The 21,177-nt window shown below is 32.4% G+C and overlaps 1 protein-coding gene across 5 annotated transcripts; it reads right to left on the minus strand.

The window, feature by feature from the left end:
* Positions 1 to 780: 780 nt before the first annotated feature.
* On the minus strand, positions 781 to 8,139 carry LOC127263680 (uncharacterized). Of its 5 annotated transcripts, none has more exons than XM_051292829.1 (7): positions 8,017 to 8,139; positions 7,626 to 7,917; positions 6,272 to 6,358; positions 3,862 to 4,035; positions 3,685 to 3,771; positions 3,535 to 3,606; positions 781 to 3,129 (listed from the first exon to the last, which is right to left on the minus strand). In XM_051292829.1, exons 2-7 carry the CDS (start codon positions 7,818 to 7,820, stop codon positions 1,168 to 1,170), a joined length of 2,577 nt encoding a protein of 858 aa, XP_051148786.1. In that variant the 5' UTR covers positions 7,821 to 7,917; positions 8,017 to 8,139; the 3' UTR covers positions 781 to 1,167. The 5 variants fall into 5 exon arrangements, with proteins under 5 accessions (XP_051148786.1, XP_051148785.1, XP_051148784.1 ...); XM_051292828.1 differs by having other exon boundaries at positions 8,013 to 8,139; XM_051292827.1 differs by having other exon boundaries at positions 8,007 to 8,139.
* Positions 8,140 to 21,177: the final 13,038 nt, after the last annotated feature.

Consider the following 21,177-nt stretch of genomic DNA (forward strand, 5'->3'; position numbering starts at 1 on the left):
ATAATCGTGATACCATTTTATAATAAAATTATTTATATTTTTTCAAATTATCCCTAATTATTACTTTAACCTATTTTTTTTAAAATCAATCAAAAAATAAGAATATTTTAGTATTCTTTCAATTAAATATTATTATTTTTTAATTCGCGTGCTACATTTTTTTGAGAGAAGGAATAGTATTTTTTTTTAAAAAAAAATTTCCAAATATAATAATAAATAAATTTAACGGAGAATAATGGAGGAAAAATTGTGTGTTATTGTAATAATTTCCTATGTATATATATATATAGAGACATATTTTTGCAGTTTTGTACATTATTTTTTAGGTAAAATAACATTCAGCATGAACAAAACAAACTACAATCACAAGGACTTATGACTTAGCTTCCTATGAATCATCTCTTGTTCATAAAAACTCACTCCGACAGCTGTAAATACTTAATTAAATTATAAAATATAAAAAAGAAAGTCGTAAAACCAGTGTAGCTCTCTCCATCGCCTACTAATCCAATTTACCCTAACAAACAGTTAGTAGTATTGCACAATTGCCCAAACATCGATCCATCAAGAATGGAAAACTAACATAATAGCTAGAAGGAAGGAACAAGAGGTACAAAGTAAAGGGCACAAGAATCACTAACTACCAATGCCTATTTCCATGGAAGATATACGAAGCAAGACGACTAAAGAAACTTCAGTCGTCTGTAAGACCTAGTCGGGAACCAAACTTAACACTTCCATCAAGCACGCACAAATATTAAAGAGAGGAGACGAATATACTAAAATGGCATTCCTGAAATGAACTACAAGAAAATTTAAACTACTTTACTTTGTTTGTAGTAAGTATCCATTGCAACAGCAGCTCATGCCCTCTATATGTCAATGCCGGACCAACTCTACCTCTAAAAACACAACACTAGCAACCAAAAACATCTCAGAAATCCAGAGGTGAGAATCTGTAATTCACCGACTTTAAGCCACACTATGAATCACTACAAATCTAGACGCGACAACGAAAATTTTAAAAAGAGACAAAAAAAGAGAAAAAGAAACTTATTCTCTGAATTGAACTATATATGTAATACACATCCTTTCTTCAAGGATTGCAAAGTTACCTGCTAACCCACAGCAAGGAAGCGCGGGGATGGAATTCACCGAATATAACCATTAAGATGAGGCGCTCAATGTCACATTACCAGGGAGGAACCTGGCGGCGCTGTGCTGTCTCAACTTCGCTACGGCAGCTTGCGTCTTACCACGCTTTAGATCCAAATAGATTGCCGTAAGAATAGCTTGGGGGCTTCTAGGGACTTCAGATAATGCCTTGGTAACAAAGTGGTGCGCCTGCTCTAGATCCCCCAGCAAAGCTAGGTTAGCCGCATAATTTGCACAAAAGATTCCGCGCGCCTCTTCTGGACTGGGACACACAGCTGCAGTTTGGGATTTGTCTGAGGAGGACATGGAGCCAGGAGCAACTCTTCCAGTAGGTAAATCCTCATTATCAGTTCCTTTTTCCGTCTTCCAGTTTTCACAGTCCTCTTGGTTGTAGGGGAGCTCAACATCGCCTCGGGAGACATACATCATCAAATGTTCAGCGGCTTCTAATGGCTGATTTAGCAAGCATAAGGCCTCAGCAACATACATGATGCCCAAAAAGGTGTATACCCTTGAACAGTCGGGAAGTTTCAATAGAGACTTTGCTGTTGATAGTGCTTTCAAAGGATTGCCCAGTGACAACTCGACATAAGCCAAATCAGCAAGTACAAACTGCTTTATCATCTGGTTCTCCTTCATCTGAATCTGCTCATAGTCAATAACAGAGTTCTGCAAGGGTGCATTCAGAGTGTTTCCGCCCTTCTGTTCTTTCACTTCACCATTTGAATTGGGTTGGATTGAACCTGATGCTACATTAGGTTCTTCATGATCACCAACAGTCATGGTTTTCGGATCTGTACTCTCAGATAATGTTGTTTCTCCTGAATTACTTTCCTCTGTTGTAAGTGGTGAGCCAGATCTAGAATCTTTTGCCTTTGGATAGTCCAACAAATACAATGCGTTGACAAGACACTGTCTGGCTAGAGGCATTGACAGTTCCAGCTTTTTACTGTCATCTACAAACAAGTGATCAACTTCAACATCTTCCCACTGCCCATTTGAAGAAACCCCATGCCTCAGAGCAAGCTCTCTCCACTTCCCCTCTCCAATAACATTAACTCCAATATCACACTTTTCAGAACCAGGGGAAATGGACAAAATTAGCCCCTTTTCTAGGGCCATCAAACAGCACTCAGCTATTCGCAGCCACAGAAGAGGTCTGTCGGAAAAAAGTAGACTGGCTTTTTGAAAACAGCGAGCAGCATGGAGAGGTCTGCCACAGGCCAAGGAGTACATGCCACAATTATATGATATCAGAAGGGATTTGTCCTGCACCAAAGTTTGGAGTTTTGAAGGTTTTTCCTTCCTCACAAGAGAGCAGTTCTTTAGGGCCTTGGAGAAGAATACACCAGATATATGATACTTCCCTAGTTGATAATATATGCACCCAAGATTGTTGTAATACATGCTAGAGATTCCAGGTTCCTTGAGGTTGCTTGATGCCATCAAAAGCTTGATTGCTTTACGATAGTTCCTACGAACATATTCAAGCTGTGACTTCAAATAAAGAGCCATGGGGTACTCCTTTCCGCGTGCTAAATTCATGGCCATCTTAACTTCTCGCTTGGCTGCTTTGAGATTCCTGGTGAGAAGGAAAAGCCGAACCTTGAAAAGATGCATTTTAAGCCTTAAATCATCCACAGATAAGGACTCTTCCGCTTGGTTCCTAGTAGGATCACCAGAAGATGGAATAACAGGCCTTTGAAGTTTCTGTCCACTTATATCAAGGGAAGATAGTAACTGAAATGACTCGTCTTCAAGTGCTTCCTCTGATAAGGTTCTAGTTAATGAATTTTCCAATGCATTTGAAGTGATGGCAGTATCAGACTGGGAAGGATCGGGACTAGTTGAATTGCCTGGAAGTGAAGGATGTTTTGGCACCAACAAAGATTGATGCTGAGCTGATGTTCCATTATCCACTTGATTGGTCAAGCTATTGATGCAGAAAACCTTCTCCATGTAGCTAATCACATCCTGAACAAAGAATTCAAGTGATTCACATGTATGCGGAAAGAAGACAGTGGGAATGAAGTCTAAAAGAAGCTATACATTCATGTAAGTATATAACAACATGAGCAGCAATAAATTCAGAGCATAAATACAAGGAAAAGGTTTTGCCTTCAAATGGTGACTAAACATAGATGTCATACAAGGTCACACATTAGAGAGAAGAAAAGCAAATATGACAGGTCAATCTGTGTGTGTGAGAGAGAGAGGGCGGGGGGGGGGGGGGGGGGGGGGGGGGGGGGAATGAGAAAAGAAACAGCTAATAGCAAGCAACAATCATACAGCAGTAACACCCTCTTTAAGTATAAATATATTGCATATCGAATTATAAATAACACATGTAGATACCACGCATTTGTGAATGATACTTACAACAGATCTTGATGCATGGTGAGAAAGTAATGAAACATCCAGCAACAATAGGCATATACGAAGAGCTGTCCCCTGTATGTGACCTTGCACAAGTTAACCACCGGCCATAATAAGAATCAAGGTAATCTACAGTAGATTTGTGATTGATACCTCATCAATAGGTTCGATGATCTGATACAATGTATCCAAATACGAGAATGATTTTGAATATTCATGAAGATGAAACCAGATAACAGCCTGCACTCAAATTGATGCACAAACATCAGAGACAGAAGGATTACCAATTCAACAGGCATAGCCAGCAACAACAGTGGAAGTAATACATACTATGTTGAACACTGCTACCGAAGTGTCGAACTCATCACTGAAGACAACTGATGATCTAGAATAACGATCCACTTCATTGTTAATTCCCTTCATTTCAGACATAGGCTTTCCTCCATCATTGCTCGAAACTTCTAAGTGCTCTCCAGATGTTTGGGCAAGCTCTTCACTTTGTTTCTAATTTGAAGGGAAGAAACCCAACAAAATGTAGATTTTAGAAAAGAGATAAACATGCATAACAAAAGACTCTACATCCATAGCATACATCAAATTAAATGAAAGAAGAATCCTGCACATCCTAAACACTAGTCCATAGTGAAGTTATATTCCTAAAAAATTAAAGTAGAACAAAATGTACTGTCTCATAGCAACAATGAAAAGGAGGAGGAATAAGTCCAAATAGATATAGATATACATACACATACTGAAACAGTCACATGCGCCCCTGAATGTGTTGGGACACGTGCCCATGGAAATGGACAAGCTACCACAACTAATAAGCCAATGGAAAGTTACCTAAAGGTTTGTTTACTTGTCCCCCCACCCCCTCTTTTATTACCCATTTTACTATTTGATCCCTCAAAATTTACTCAAAAAAGCATCTCATCCAACACCCATCAACAGTTGAGTTGTGCGGTAGAAATGCTAGAAACAGATAGAAACAATTTGAAAGAGAAGTGTAACACGATGCTCATCATGGAGCAAAGACTTCAGAAAGAGCTCAATTGCAATGCAATTCCAGCCACAAATATGGTTATTAAATCTAGACAAATAACCATGATGCCTAGTATCTCTGACACATTCCAACTTTATTTCATGAATAATGATACTTTATGTTGCCTTGATTTTCCTGTTTAAAAAACAAAAAACTACTTGATGCCTACCCATCATGATAATACATGGAAACTTTGTGTATCATAGTCATGCTAATTGCACAAGTGTAGTAGTAGTATAACCTTTGTTTGAAAGAAAAGCCCACAAGACCAACAGTTTTCCCATCATTATTCAAATAAGTATTCCTGATTGCCAAATATCAAAACAAACAGAAATATGCTTTCTTCACTCTTCACCTTTCTCACTATGCATTTTCTTTCATATTATAGTGCATAGTAGTTGATATATCATATTCTGTCTATTATTTTAATAATTAAAACATAAATTTCGATCAAGTAATGTGATCATTAAAAAAGAACAAATATGTTAAATAACTGCAGGCGATCATAAAAACAGGTTGGATGAACAAAGTAATTCCATTACTTACTTTTTGCTCTTCACCTTTCTCACATATCTACAATTCTCACCATGACTGCCAAACTATCACAGTTTTAACCATCAAGACTTTACTGGACAATATGGTACAGACTCTGAACCTCTTAGGAACCTAATCCTAAAATTAAGCAATGCACCAGGCTAACACATACCTCATGATCGACTGGCAGGCTTGCAGCTCCTAATGCTGAACAAGTTTCTTATATATTGATACAAGACAACATCTTTTAAGGGTAACCCTTACAAAGTGTCATAAAGTAGAAAATAAATGAAAGCAGCAATCATAATTTAGGGGTACTAATCCCTAATAAAGACCACAGAAAAAAAAAAAAAATTAAAAACAGATAAATTGAGGAAAAAGAAGCATGCAAGCAAACTGAGAAAGCCAAGTTACCAGTAGAGCATTGTGAACAAGTCAAACCAATATCCTAGCTATTCCATTAAATATATACTCATATAAGTAAAACAACCCCACGAGATCACTGGGTCTTGAGTATCCAATTTAGATTCAGTTCCAAACTGCTCCACCAATCTTTTAAAATGCTAAGCACCAAAACTCAATGGACATATAGCATTCAAGCCCACACCAAGTGGTCCTTTAAAACCTACACACATGCCAACCATTTTGCCCTTTCGAGGATGCAGTTTAAATATAATTACCTTTAAGTTCCCATTGTACATATTCTCAAAAATATTTCTCATTTCTAAATGGCCAGAGCTATTAATGACTATTTCATAGTAAAATAGGTGTTGCAGGTAAGTATATACATGAGTCAAGCTACTCAATTCAAATTTGTATATAGCTCAAATTGGATGAATGCCTATGAAATAATGAAACCAGTTTTCATTCTGTTAAAACAAAGCTATATATGTAGTCATCAAACTGGGGCTAAATCAGGTATCTTTTATCAAACCTCGCACCCAAGTTGTTATTTCCCCAACCTAATACCTTTTAAGTTACTGACGAAGTTAGCACAATAAAAAAAAAAAAAAAGTATAATTAAGCATCCACTGGACTTTCGCTCCAGCTTCAAGACACTACACATTTTCCAATTATATATCACAAAAACAAATATACTCAACCAAGATAGACACAACTGAATATCCACCAAATCAAACACCATGACCATATATAAATGCAAACCTTGATGCTCTCAAGTGACTCCAGGAGCTTCTTAGAATCTGAACCTCCATCTTTAAAGTTCTCAGTGATGACAATATTATGGCGAACCTGAATGTAAAAGAAAATACCAAAAACAGTTAGATACCAACATGCTTCAGACTTGCGAAAGTAATGCATAAACCTTCTATACACATCGCACCAATTTACTTAGTTTTGCAATATATGCATAAAGCGTGAATTCAATCAGCTCGGTTGGTCAGTTGTTTATTGCTGATCGGACACAGGTTGGAGAGGAGAAGAATGTGGAAGGACAAATCAAATAAATTCTTTCTCAATATACACGTCATCAAGGGTTTTATTTTTATTTTCTTTTTAGTCAATTTGGGATGCTCATATAAACGACAACGCTCTTACGCTCCTATGTAACGACAAATACTTGTAACTTAAAATGAGCTGCGCACGGAAATTTAGTAGTCAACGGGGTATGACATGTCCCCTCCTCCGCTAGCATAGATAGTGAAAGGAGTAACTGAAGCATGACTATACCCAATAAGGTCGCAAGAAACCTCAGAAATAAATTAAAAGTAACTTGAAGAAGAAAATTTTCAAAAGTAAGAAATGCTTAAAAAATATCCCCCAAGGCATAACTGAACTTAAGGAATTCACAATCATGATTTATCTAGAAAGCTAATCAGTCATAACACTCCAAGTCCAACTAACTCTCTTGAAAACGAAATCTATGAATCTAAAATTACAGAAGACCAGATAAAACATAAAAGCCCACCGACACGCAACAGAAATATACTTTCCAAATGCGAACAAACTCAACACTCTGCCAAATCTCAGTACCATACATCAACATGAATTGTGTTTCCATTATCCAACAGCTTTCAAATTTACGACTAATAATGAACCTCAGCAGTTACCCACTTCTTGTAAAACCAATTACACAAACACCTGTTATGGATTGCGCACTAATTTGAGACAGTATATATAAAATTCTCGAAAAATGGGATTCCAAGCAGCCTTGACATGCCATGGTCAAATAATACTTAGTATAGCACACACATAAACATAGTTAGCATATCACCAAAGCAGTTGTGTCGCCACTATCAATCAGCTAGTATCAATATCAAGCTGGACAATCAGCCAGAACTATTAACACATCCAACCGATGTGTCTTCTGAAATTGAATCACGAGAGACGAGGCAGATCGCAACAGCTTTTCCATTTTAGTGATTAAATGCACCTTCACTTAACCAAAAATATAGACAACCCTAAAATCCCGCAAGCATCATTTAGCCCACCATGAAATTGAAATTCCAAAGTTCAAGAGAGCCCCAAAAATGCAAATAAAAATTGAAAAAAAATTAACCTTGGGATCGTCTTTCTTCTGCAGCAACTGATTCAAAATTCTCCGGCACTCCGCATACTTTCCAGCCTGAAAGAGCAAGGCAGCCTCCTTCGCCATGCCCGCCGCAACTGACAAGGCGGCGTCATCCTCCACCGCTACCGCCGATGTCGACCCATCTCTTGAGTTAGATGGCAATGACGAAGAAGCTGAATCCATAAGCGCACAGATCGAAATAAAGCGGCAAACAAAATCACTTCCACCTTTGCAAAAACCCTCACTCAGTTACTGCAGAACTTCAAATTGTCACCCAAACCTGAAATTACATTCAATTGAAGTCCGAAATGAGCGCCGTAGCTATACATCTTAAACCCTAGCGGCACAATGAAAGAGGCCCATACATACACATACATACAAGCACATCCACATACAGAAGAGGCTATACTTCGATTCCGATGCGTCGATTTAGAGAGAGAGAGACTGCAGAAGAGAGAAAATTAGCGGATAGAAAGAGAAAATCTAGAGAGAGTGAGGATGCACGAACTCTTTACTCTGTAAAACATTAAGGAGAAGACATTTCGTGGTGTAGGGTGTACGCCATCAGATGAAATCCTGACCGTCCATTTTTTTACCTCTGCTTGTACCTTGCTAAGTAGCAATGATTGTTTGTACGTTTTGGCCAAATAAGGGCAATCACACACAACACTTCTCACGGAATCCTCCCCATAACTCTTATAATGAATAATACTCATGTTTGCTTAATTAACTTTAAATTTTATTTTGATATCAAATTAATATATTAAAGTAAATTTGTGGTAGTCTAGACAGGAATTTTGAAGTTTTAATTATAATTAAAAATTAATATTTAAGATATTATTTAATTTAATATTCGGAAATAAAATTACTATTTTTCATACTTCTAAAAATGTTACATAAACAAAACTTTTATATTTTCATCTTTACTTTTTTTAAAAAATAATCATTAGTTGGATTACAAATCAAATAAAAATTGGAGTAAATCATGAATACATTTGGCTTCAACGCAAAATTTTAAAATAATAGTATCGAGTATAAAATAAATAATAAAAGACTAAAATATCTTTAAATGTATTTGTATGAAAATAATTATATTTTTGTAATAATAAAAAAAAATAGAGATAATGAGATAGGCAAAAATAAAAAATTAAAACTATTATTTTGGGACAAATAAGTATTATTTTTAAGTTTGATTATGACTTTTATATACATAGTTTAGATAAATAATATAATTTTAATACTCACTCTGTCCGATAAAAAGGGTTCGTCCCAAAACAAATGTATCATTTTATAATTTAGTAATTCTACTGCTTACCTAACATAATAATTACACTTTCAATTTACAATATATTACACAAATGTCACTATCTTTATATTACACAATATTAATAAGGTTATTTTCGTTTTTTTTTTACTACACCCAATATAATACTAATATTAAAAAAATTACGTGCAAAAAACAAATGTTACTCTTTATATGAGACGAATGGTGTATAATGTTTTGTAAAATAATGATAATACATATTTTTTATATAAAAAATCAAATAATACTCAAAATTAAACTTCAAAATAATCTCATGCCTCCTTTGCAGTATAAAAAAGAATCAATTGTACCTGAATCGCAGATACAGAAGTATTGCGCAACCAAAAGTAAGAATATGATGATTCTTACTATCCAAATCTTCCAATTTGGCAACATAATCTTTATGCTCCCGAGAGGTGGGATCAACATGCACAAAAGGAGATGGGGAGACAGGTGGTCTGATATCGCCAGTGACAATTCGCCATAACTTCCTACCAATCAAAAAACTTTTCATAGACTGCATCCAAAGATCATAATTATCGCCGGACAAGATAGTAGTAATAGGTAAATGAATGTCCATACGCTCCATAACAAAAAAAAGTATAAAAATATATGAATCACGAAATCAAAGCCCAAATAAAAAAAAAGTAGATCGAACAATTCAATAGGTAACAGTCGCAAAACGAGATCAACTTCGATAACAAAGCCAACCATACCACGACGTAGGGAACAAAGCAGGAGGCGGCGACCGAAAAAAAAACGACGACCGGAGAAGGGCGGACGATGGACGGCGAACAGCGGCGGCGACGACTAGGGTTTTGGTTTTGGAAAACCATGCTCTGATACCATTTTAGAAATTTTGAGTGAAAATAATGAGATGGTCATCTTGATTATCAAAATAAGAAGCCTATATATAGACAATACAAAATAAACTCAAATCTAAGTAATCTAATCTATGGATACGATCAAATATAGATATAAATCTACTAAATCTAAAATTGAATATCTAAAATATCTCAACACCAAGAAAATCTACTTGTAGTTTCCAAAATGTTGCAAAAAAATCCCCCTCCATTAACGGTGGTTGTATATCACGAGCCTGAAATGCGATTTTTTATTCATAAACTGATATATTTATGTATAAAATTACTAAAATACCCTAATGACTGTTTTACAACATCTTCTTTCTCATTCTTCTTATTTATTCTACTTTTAGAATTTAATCTCAATTTATTTATTTATTTTCTATTTAAATCCGTTAAACACAACTAAATTTGAAATTGATTCTAAATTTATAGCACGAGTAATCGACCGGACATGGAGATAGAGACAAAAATGCGTAAGTTATTACTGACTGTCGATTTCTTCTTTTATTTTACTAAATCCAGAAATCTAAGAAATCAATTTGACATCAATATTTGAAATCAATCTAACAAAAAAGAAATAAAGAACCTGAATTGGGGGTGGGGCTGCTAGTGTTTAAGGTTTAGGGCGTTAAAAAGAATTGAGAAAGAAGAAGAAAAAAAGAAAAGAGCTGCACGTGTTAAAGAATGAATTTGGAGAATGAGAAGATGAAATAAAGAAGTTGAGGAGAAAAGAAGAGAAGAGAAAGAGAGAAATAAATAAATTAAAAAATATATAAATAAGGATATAACTGTCAAATCTGATAAAATTAGAGCGGCAATATTTTAGAAATCACGTATAAGTTTTTTGGGATTTTAGAACCACCAGGGATTTTCAATGAATTCTTAAAATCACAGTAGGTTTTTTTTGCTATTTTGCCAAAAATTAATTCCGATTTCAAAACAAATCATTTTAATTAGTATTGATATCATTTTTTTTTTAAAAAAATAAAATTATTAGAATTAGTCAAATATATTTTAATTCAATGAACATTATGATTACATGTATCTGTCATATTCGCAAAGAACGCATGGGTATTTCTTTTGATGAATTTTAAAAAAAATTTGATTTGAATTTGATATTAAAATAATATATTATGAAATATTTTATTAAAAAAAATATTTTTTTAAAAACTACATAATTCAAATAAATTTGAAATTTAGATAATAAAACACATAGATGTGGTAGTTTTTATGAGTGATGATAAAAAAAAATATAATATGTTAAATTTTAATGTGGTTAGTCTTCAATATATTCATAGTTTTATAAATTGAGTTTGTTCACATACAGGGTCTTGATTGTCTTTTATTTGAAATTGAAATTGAAATTTAATTTAAATAATAATTTAATATACTACTCCTAATATTTGGTGAGAAAAATAATGAGTTTGTTTGCTATTTTTTATATGGTTTTTAATATATATTATTTCTATCCGACTCTAAGGTTACATTTACTTTTTGTGTCATTATATTTAATATTAAAAATATTTTTATATTTGTATAATTTTTTGTACAAATATCATTATAATAGTTGGAAATAAAAAACAAACAAACACGCCTTAAATTGTGCAGAGGAAATACAGACACGAAATTGAATTGGGAAAGAAAATGATACTTCCATGTTTGTTTCAAAATTATTCAATTTGAGTTTATTCAGTTTAATTGTTTTCGCTAATTCATTTTCGTATTTTTGTATACGAGATTTGTTTGATAAATTCAAAAGATCAGGAATAAATTCACAACAATGGTATCAGAGCCCGGAAACCGATTTTGAATTTTAAAGATTAATTTGGTTTGAGTTTGGTAGGATTCGAATCATGGTAAAAGGTTGAACCCTCGTTTCTTTATTTTCGACATGTTATATTTTGGTAAATCTTGGTGAAATTGTTGTTAGATGATATGTTGAATTTCTTTGTATTGATTGGCTATGCATCCTTGGTGATTAGATTGAATATTCTTGAAAAATATCTTGGATATTATTTTTGGATTCTTTGATTGTATTCTTGTTGTGTTTCTTGGTTATGTGATAGCCTAGTGATTTTTTTTGTGCTAGCTGAAATTGTTGTAGTAGAATGCATGTTAAATCTTTTCTTTGTGTATTAGATATTGCATGTTATGTGTTAATTGGAAAATACCTAAATAGAACGTATAATTGGAAGGATAATCAAGAATAAAATTAGGTTTGTGGCATTATGTGATTTCTTGGTGAAAATGCATTATTCTTTATTTGTATGTATGTGATTAGTTGTTGTTTATGTCATGTTTAGATTGATTGCTTTGAGTTTGTGCTCCCGGGTATTCTTAGTGGTGGTGTTCGATCGAACTAGATGCTTAGTGTTTTGCTTTCCGTTTAGTCGTTTAGTGTTCTTCTAGAGTTTGCTTTGTTCCTAGTTGTTGCGTGTTCCTCTAGGTTTCGTCCTAGTTGTTGCGTGTTCCTCTAGGTTTCGTCCTAGTTCCTTACTGTTCTTCTAGGTTTTCTCCTAGGTTGCTTAGTGTTTGATAACTAAAAGTTTGGTGATGAGTAATTTGTATATTTCCACAAGGAATTTTATGTTTGAAAATCAAGGTGTGAATGACTATAGGAAGCGGTCATATATAATAAAAGATTTTGGTTGTAGACCCTGAGTAGTTATCACAAATATTTATACTCTTTTTACTAGCGAGTTTCCAGGTCGAACACAGAGATTTTAAGTCATGAAATTCTAATCAAGTGTAGATCTTGAAAAATCGGCGAAAATTGTTGTAAAAAGGACCAGCTTTGCAGCGAATTCAAATTTCTACTCTATGGAAAGCGGTAAGTAAAAGCGATAAAAACAAGCGAAGGCGAGCGGTGAAGTGCCAGCGATGATCGAGTTAACGGAACATGAGCGGATGACACACTATATATATATGTAAGCGGTGGAGAGTGAGGGAGAGGTGCTGTGTCTGAATTGTATGTTACTTAATGGCTAGGTTTTCTTGGATGAAATGAGCGAGCGATCTAGATATGTTATCGGAGGTATATGTATAATATGGAAGCCATGGAAGGAGATGATGTATATATATAAACTAAATTATAAAGAATTCTTATCACTGAAATCTGACCTTAAAGGATTTACAACAAGACTTCAATGATACCCATAATTGGAATATTATAAAAAAGAAATCCTACTGTCACCAGGAGTTTCTGTGACCTAATAGACCACCGTCTATGCCCCATGAATTTTCCCAACCTCTGTCTCATTAGTGGCTTTACCCTTCTGTTACCTCTTTTTAATCAAAATTGAATTCAAAACAATAGTTAAGTAGGTCGACAAGGCTCCCGCGTACTTAACTACATTGAACTACTTTGAAAACGCTTTTGGCAAAATACAAGACTTAGATAATCAATTTTTCTTATGCTCTAAACCGGTGAAATGAAATTCTTTAAAATCAAGGTTTATATAAGTGTGAAGAAAATGTGAAAGAAATAGAGATGAAGAACTGAATGATATTTCATTATTTACTAACAAAGCTGGAAATATTAGTTCTACAAGCTGTAATCGAAAACAGTAAAGCTACACTAAGTAAGCGATAAAGTCTTGGCCAAGAGAGAAGGGAAATCCCTACTCCCTTGTCCATTCATGTGGAGAACTCCTTTACAGGGTTGGAGCTCTCGAAGAATAGGAAGACAACTAGAATGCACAAGAAAATAATCGCTAAAAATACTCCAATCGAAGTATATTTACATAGAGATATCTGGTCCTATTTATAGTAGGTGAAAAAGGAACGGTTGCAAGCAGTTACAAGGCAGTTCAAACCGCTAGGCAGTTATGCGGTTGATGGCAATTATTCTGTTGAAGCAGTTGCTGGCCATAACTCCCAGGGTGCTCGCTTCGCTTGTATAGGATGGTAAGGGCTCAGATCTTCCTCGCTTGCCAGAGGGCTCGAGGGCATCAGCGCAGCTAGGCTTGCTTGTGCTGGCTGAAAGTGGAATAGTTGTACCGCTGCAGTTGGAACGTTTAGTTAATATCTGCTGTCATTTTGCAGCGGTGGGTGTCTGGGCTGTCGCTTGCGAGCGGTGGAAGCTACCGCTTGCCTCTCTTGCCTTAGTCTTTTCTGAGTGATATAACCGTCGCTTGCAAGCGGAGGTGGCTATCGTTTGTGGCGTCTGCCTTAACTTTTCTAACACCAGGATACCGCTTAAAAGGGTAAAATTCGTTAATAATCTCAACCAACAAACTCGGGATCATGCCAAGCGATATAGTTCAATAAAGTATGCCATTAACAAGTTATTGTAATGGATTTTATAAAGAATTTCAAGTAATACACAGTATTGTCAAGCTAAGAATATGCTCATATTTGGAGTCATCAGTGTTCTTCTAGGTTTTCTCCTAGGTTGCTTAGTGTTCTTCTAGGTAGGATGTCTAAGTGCTTGTGTCTCCGGAGAGCTGAGTGATAGTGGTCAATCGATCCAGGTTCTTAGGTTGTGCTTATTCTGTAGAGATGTGTGCTAGAGCCGTAGTGCCTAAGATTTTCTTTGTGTCTAGTGTTGAGTGTTCTCTAGTAGATGTCAAATAAGGTGAGTTCCTATTATGTGATTCTATATTTTTTGTATTCGGCATGTGTTTACTTTCCTTTATGTATATTCATGTATGTTGTTCGATTGTGTAGTATTTGTTTGTTCTATGTGTTAGGTTGCTATGTGATCTATCTAGGTGCATTCTAGGATCTATGTGTTGTATTTTGTCTGCATTAACGCTTGTTCGTAGATGCAACGAGGGACAAAAGGCGATGATGAAATCCATTGGTGCTAGGTAAGTCTATATCTAGTAAATACGTATTTTGGAGTTTGGTTAATTCACGGCCAAAATAGGTGGAGCATGTTGGAAATTTTGGTCGTTCGAGGTATAACCCGACAAGTCCCTCGGAAATAAAAATTAGTTGGCTCACTCCGTAGCCCGGCTTTCCGGATCGGCCCAACCCTTTAATCCTTAAACCCAAACTCATTTACTTCACCTATTTTAGTGAGATATAGAGAGTGAGGTGAAGGAGTTAGTTTTTGACAGATAGAGATTGTGAAAACCGAAGAGAGGGATAGGGAAACTGTCGGGAAGTGTGAGAGAAGCCGTGAATGGAGTGCCGGTGAGTTTCGAGTGGTTTTCCGGTGAGAGTAACCTTTTCGGTGGCTAATTCCGGTGGATGTCGAGGCTTAGAGTGACGATCTGACCTCCACCTTGAGGCGTGGTTATCATAGGCCATCGCGCACAATGGGGCTGAGCCGAAAACCGCCGTCCCTTCGCCGGTCTGATGATCGGTGTAAAGATCGGGGCTAATAGAAAGTCGATCGGAGATCAGAGCGTTGGTTGTTGCGGGAGGAGGATCTGCTGCCATTAGCCGTTGTTGGTCACGAAGTCGCCGTCGACCGCCGCTGTCCAGTTCTGCTAGTCGAAACTGCCTGAGATCCGCCGCCTTTAGTCGGTTCTGAATCTCACCTCAAACAGAAATTGGCCAAAACTAATATTTATTTAAACCCTCCTAACAAACTAATCAACACACTTACTGATTGGATTAGGGTAAAATGAGTTTGGGCTTAAGGATTAAAGGGTTGGGCCGATCCGGTGGACTAGGCTACGGAGTGGGCTAACTAATTTTTATTTTCGATGAACTTGTTGGTTTAGGCCTCGAACGGCCAAGTTCCCAACAATAGTATTATAAGACATTAATAAAAGTATTTTTACTATTTTCCCTTTATTTGTACTATGTTTTCATATAATAATTAATATTCAAATATGAACACGCAAAAAAAGTAAATGAGACCCTTAGAGCCGGACGGAGATAGTATGTGTTATCTTTTCATAAAAATCAACATTTAATATAAAATATTATTTTTATATTACCAACACAATTTTTTATACATTAAACATTCTTCAAATCAAAATAATAAACAAACAAACTCAATATGTTTTTATTGAAATATAAGTTAAATAGTAGTACTAATTTTCGTCCACAAATGTATATTTATTTGTGTTGGATACAAATTTTAATTAATATAATATTATATTGATTGAGTTAATGAAGTGAAAGAAATATTTTTTTAATAGATCAATGTGCATTTGGTTACCCGTAGAATTTTTTTAGATCAAAGTTAAGTTGAAACTAATTAATTTATTTAATATTAATATAGATGATTAAAAGAATTAAAATATATATTAAACTATTTTGGTAACAATATTTAATAAAATACAATGTATATATCATTTATTTTATAGAGAATAAACTTTGATACTACAATACATATAAATTTTAAAAATATAGGAGTATAAATATATATAATTAACATAAATTAATTATAGTAATAATCGAGAAGTTTTGAATATATATAAATGTATTTTTTTTTATTGAAAATAGGGATCAAAATATGAGATATTCAATCGTTCATATGACGTAATATTTTGAAAAAAATAAATAAAAGCATAAAAGAACCGTAATCAAAGTTGTGATATTTTTTTAAATAAATGTAATATTTATGAATATAAATGTGTAAAAATGATTTCTTATAAATAAAAATAAATATATTTTTTTATGGACAAAAAAAAATAAATAAATTTGATGAATGGAAAAATTAAATTTTTTTATTTAAAATAAAAAACAAAAATAACTATATGGCTAAATACTTTCAAATAAATCATACAAAAATACATTAAAATTTATTCTCAATTTATATAAATATTTACTCTTTTTATAACCAATATTAACTTTTATAAATGAAAATAATTATAATACAATAATACATGATTTTACAAAATTTAAAATTACACTATAACTTTATACATATGTTTTCATTTAAAATTATATTTATATCATTGTAAGTTAACAAATGTATGTATTTAAACTATATTTAATTTTATCAAAAAAATTATTAATGATCTTTAAAAATTTTAATTATCTAAATAATAGTATTAAAATTATAAATGCATGATTTGTTTTAAATACCCTAAACAGCTGGGATTTGTTTGTCTAATTTTTTTATTTTCAATACGATTTTTAATATATATATATTATTTTTTCAAAAAAAATCATCTTTAAATATAAAATATTACTTTCTATATCATCAACATAATTTTCTATACTTCATATAAAAAAATTCAAACCAAAACACTAAACAAACAAACCTTTAAAATAAATTTAATTAAAAATACGATTTAAAATTACAAACAAAGGGTTTATTGGGTTTGTTCTTCAATCTTTTCTTCTCCCAACACAATTCTCAATTTCTATATATAGTATACTATGTTTTACTACCTCCATCCCACCTACCGTGTCTGCTACACTGTAGATACGGTATTTTAAGAGGGGTATAATTAATAGATAATTAAGAATATATTAGTGAAAAATAATTATCCGATAATATAAATAATTATAAATTAAGATTAAAATAACTAATTAGTTTAATTAAAATTTTAAAAAAATAAAATTAAAAAGTTTAAAATGAGATTAAAGTGTGTAATCATTTTCTAAAAAAGAAAAGTGACATGATACGTGGGACTAGCAGAAATGGCAACGTGACATGGCATGTGGGACGGAGGGAGTATCATTTAAAAGAAAAAAAAATCAACATTAATAAATAATTATTTATACTTCATATAAAAAAAAAAACTATACTTCAAACCAAAATACTAAGGCCATCTCCAACCCATCAACTCCATTTATCCAGTTTTAACTTCAAATATGCTACAGTAATTTTACTTCAACCATAACTCCATTTTTCATTGTTATTCTTCAAATATTCAATTTTCCTATTATTTTAAACTAACTTTTTATTTTTATAATTTAAAATAAAATTTTAAAAAATTTTAAAAAATAAAAATTAAATTTAAAAATCAAATTTAAAGTTTTAAAAATTAAAAAAATTAAATAATATATATATAACACAACGCCAAAAAATTGGCATTGCTTTTTTTGGCGTTGGATTTGGCGTGAGTTGGAGACAATCTACGCCAAATATGCCAACCTAAACAAAAACTCATTGATTTGTACTTCTCTGTTCCACCTAAATTGTCATATTTAGCTAAGTACAAGATTTTAGGTATTGTGTAATTAGTAAATAATTAAGAAGTATATTAGTAAAACTAATTATGATTTAATAAAAATAATTATAGATTAATATTAAGATGACTAAATAGTTTAATTAAAATAAAAAAATATAAATTATAAATTTAGCGTATAATTATATTTTTAAAAAGACAATGATATGACATAAATAGAAATATGAAATAAATTAAGTGGGATAAATGAAATATTATATACAATATAATAATGAGAAAAAATAAATTTTGGTCTCAATATAATCAAAATTTATCAATTTTCGTCACAATATAAAAAACTCATCAATTTTGGTCCCAATATAAAAAATTCATCAATTTTAGTTCTAATATAAACAATTTCAATCAGTTTTGGTCCAATTATAAACAATTTTAATCAATTTTGGTCCCATCGTCAAAACTAACGGAAATTGCTGACGTGGACATAACAGAGGTGACGTGGCAGTTGACCTAGACAGTACACGGCCATGTACAATTATACACGACCATGTATATTTCAGTGTATAATTAATTATACATGACCATGTTGTTACACGGTCATGTACAATTATACACGGCCATGTACATTTCTATTTTAGTTTAAAATTTTATTTTTTGTTATATTTTTATTAAAAAAAATTATTTTGAATTTAAAATAGTTGATATAGTTAAAATGGACAAAATCAATAGTAATTATAATATAATTAAGATTTATCAATTTTAATACAAATATAAAAATTTATAAGATATATTCTTTTGAAAGGTTTTGTCTAAAATTTTATTATTCATGAAAAAAAAAAAAAATTTCTCTTACAAACATCCAATTACACAACTATTTTTCAATTTTTTATATTATAGTAGTATTAAAAATTAATTTATTATTTCAATACATTAATTGGATATTTGTAAGAGAAATTTTTTTGGTAAATAGTAAAATTTTAGACAAAATCTTCCAAAAGAACATATTCGATAAATACTTATATTTGAACTCAAATTGATATATTTTAAATATATTATGATTATTATTGATTTTTTTTTTCCATTTTAACTATCTCAACTATTCTAAATTCAAAAAAAAATATATAACAAAAATATAATAAAAAATTAAAATTTTAGACTAAAACAGAAAGGTACACGGCCGTGTAGAATTATAAATAGCGTGTAACAACATGGTCATATATAATACACTAAAATATACATGGTCATGTAACAACATGACCGTGTAAAATTGTACATGGTCGTGTAACAACATGACCATGTATAATTATACACTGAAATATACATGACCATGTAACAACATGGTCGTATATAATTGTACATGACCATATATAATTATACACTGAAATATACATGATCATATAACAACATGGCCGTGTATAATTGTACATGGCTGTTACTTTCCAAGTCAACTCTCACGTCACCTCCGTCATGTCCACATCAGCAATTTCCGTTAGTTTTTTAACGATTGGACCAAAATTGATTAAAATTGTTTATAATTGGACTAAAATTGATTGAAATTGTTTATATTGAGACTAAATTGATGAGTTTTTTATATTGAGACCAAAATTGATAAATTTTGGTTATATTGGGACCAAAATTGATAAATTTTGATTATATTATATAATATTTTGTGATATATGAAATTATATTTTTATAATGAACAATATAAAATTAAGAGTTTTAATGCTTATTTAAAATAAAAAATAAACACACCCTAAGCATTTAATTAAATTGATAAAATAAGTATAATTTAACTTATAATTTAAATTTAAAGTATTAAAAATATTTAAAACCAAATATTCTAAGGGTTACGCTTGTGCAGCCTAATCCGATAATCTTATTCTCCATTTTGAACTAATCAGAGACAACAATTTCTCTCCCGTTCTCTCTCTCCCAGGCTCTATCTCCCGCCGCCTCCCGTCGCCGCCATGGCTACTGCTGGTAATTTTCTATTCTCTTTATATTTTTTTTATCCTATTTTATTTTTTATAATAGAAAAATATAAAATTGTAGTTCCATGATGATCAATGTTCCATTATATGCATATATATATATATATGTGCGCAAAATAGGTCACATTTTAATCAAAATCTTTCGAATTTAATCATTTCATTACCATTTTTACGTACCTTTCTGCTGTGTTTAGGAGCCTACGCATCATCAAACACTATACAAACTAGTGTATCTTCACGTTCCAATTTGATGGGGTATTTTGATAAGGGTGTATATTTTTTATTTGCATCTAATTAGGCCTATAATTATGTTAGTACGATTTGTTCCTTTAATTAGGGAAAATATATCCTGGCAATTAATTATGTAATTAGTGGCATGATTGCAGCTGTATAACATTGTTTGTATGTTGTATGTATATCTCGATAGGAACATAGAAGAAATAAGATTATTCCTCCGCAGATTTCTTTTATCCCCAAAACTTGCATCATTCATATGCATGCACCTACAAGAGGTTTATTTGTTTATTTTTCACTACTGTATCTTAGAAGCACGTGTATTAAGTAACATGGTTGAATGTGTTTGAACTGGTTGTGTGTTGGCTGTATTTTAGGATATACAGGCAAGCACTGAGTGTATTTTGTAAGTGTTTCTTGAGAACCCGCGCAAGAACATGACTTTATTTGACATTCATGGCCATATATTGAGAAGCATGGCCGTGTTCTTGATTTATACAAGCAATAACATGGGTGTGTTTTCTAGCTGTGTTCATGAGATACACCACTGTGGATCTCAGAAGCACAACAGTGTATTAAGTAATATATTTGTATGTTTTTGGAACAAAATTGTGTTTCTAAAATACACGGTCATGTTCTTAATATTTACGGCCTTGTATATGGACGTGCTTTGATGCCATATAGGCTCCCATAATAACCACAACAATATAGTCCGTAAAAAATGTAACAAAATGATTAAATTTACATGGATAGGTTTGAAATGAGACCAATTTTGAACAAAAAAATGTAATGGACCAATTTTACATTGACTAACCTATTATGGGACTAAAAATGCATACTTCCCTTTATATTATTAGTTACTACTTATTTTGTTTTATAGCGTTAAATTATTACATATTGTATAATTATTTCCTTTACTGAAAAAGTGTGAGGATTTCTATGTTACGAATTGGAATTGGAAGCTAGTTAGACAATAATGTGTCATCTTGCTATTGAGGTGATGATATGAATAGAATTGAAAATCCTACTTTTACTTTTATTTTTTTCTATTTTATCTATATCTGTAAGAGCTTTTTAATATATTTGTTAGCACCAAGGCACATGAAT

The sequence above is a fragment of the Andrographis paniculata genome, unplaced genomic scaffold, assembly GCF_009805555.1.
Source record: "Andrographis paniculata isolate CXL003 unplaced genomic scaffold, ASM980555v1 Contig69END, whole genome shotgun sequence".
NCBI lineage: Eukaryota > Viridiplantae > Streptophyta > Magnoliopsida > Lamiales > Acanthaceae > Andrographis > Andrographis paniculata.

Bases quoted from the DNA above. Each gene is read 5' to 3' on its own strand.
- LOC127263680 (XM_051292829.1), bottom strand. From the start codon at position 7,820: ATGGATTCAGCTTCTTCGTCATTGCCATCTAACTCAAGAGATGGGTCG. The intron at 6,359-7,625 runs GTTAATTTTTTT...TTTTACATTCAG, and splicing joins AGAAGAAAGACGATCCCAAG to GTTCGCCATAATATTGTCAT. The intron at 3,607-3,684 runs GTATCAATCACA...GGTCACATACAG, and splicing joins TCATCGAACCTATTGATGAG to GGGACAGCTCTTCGTATATG.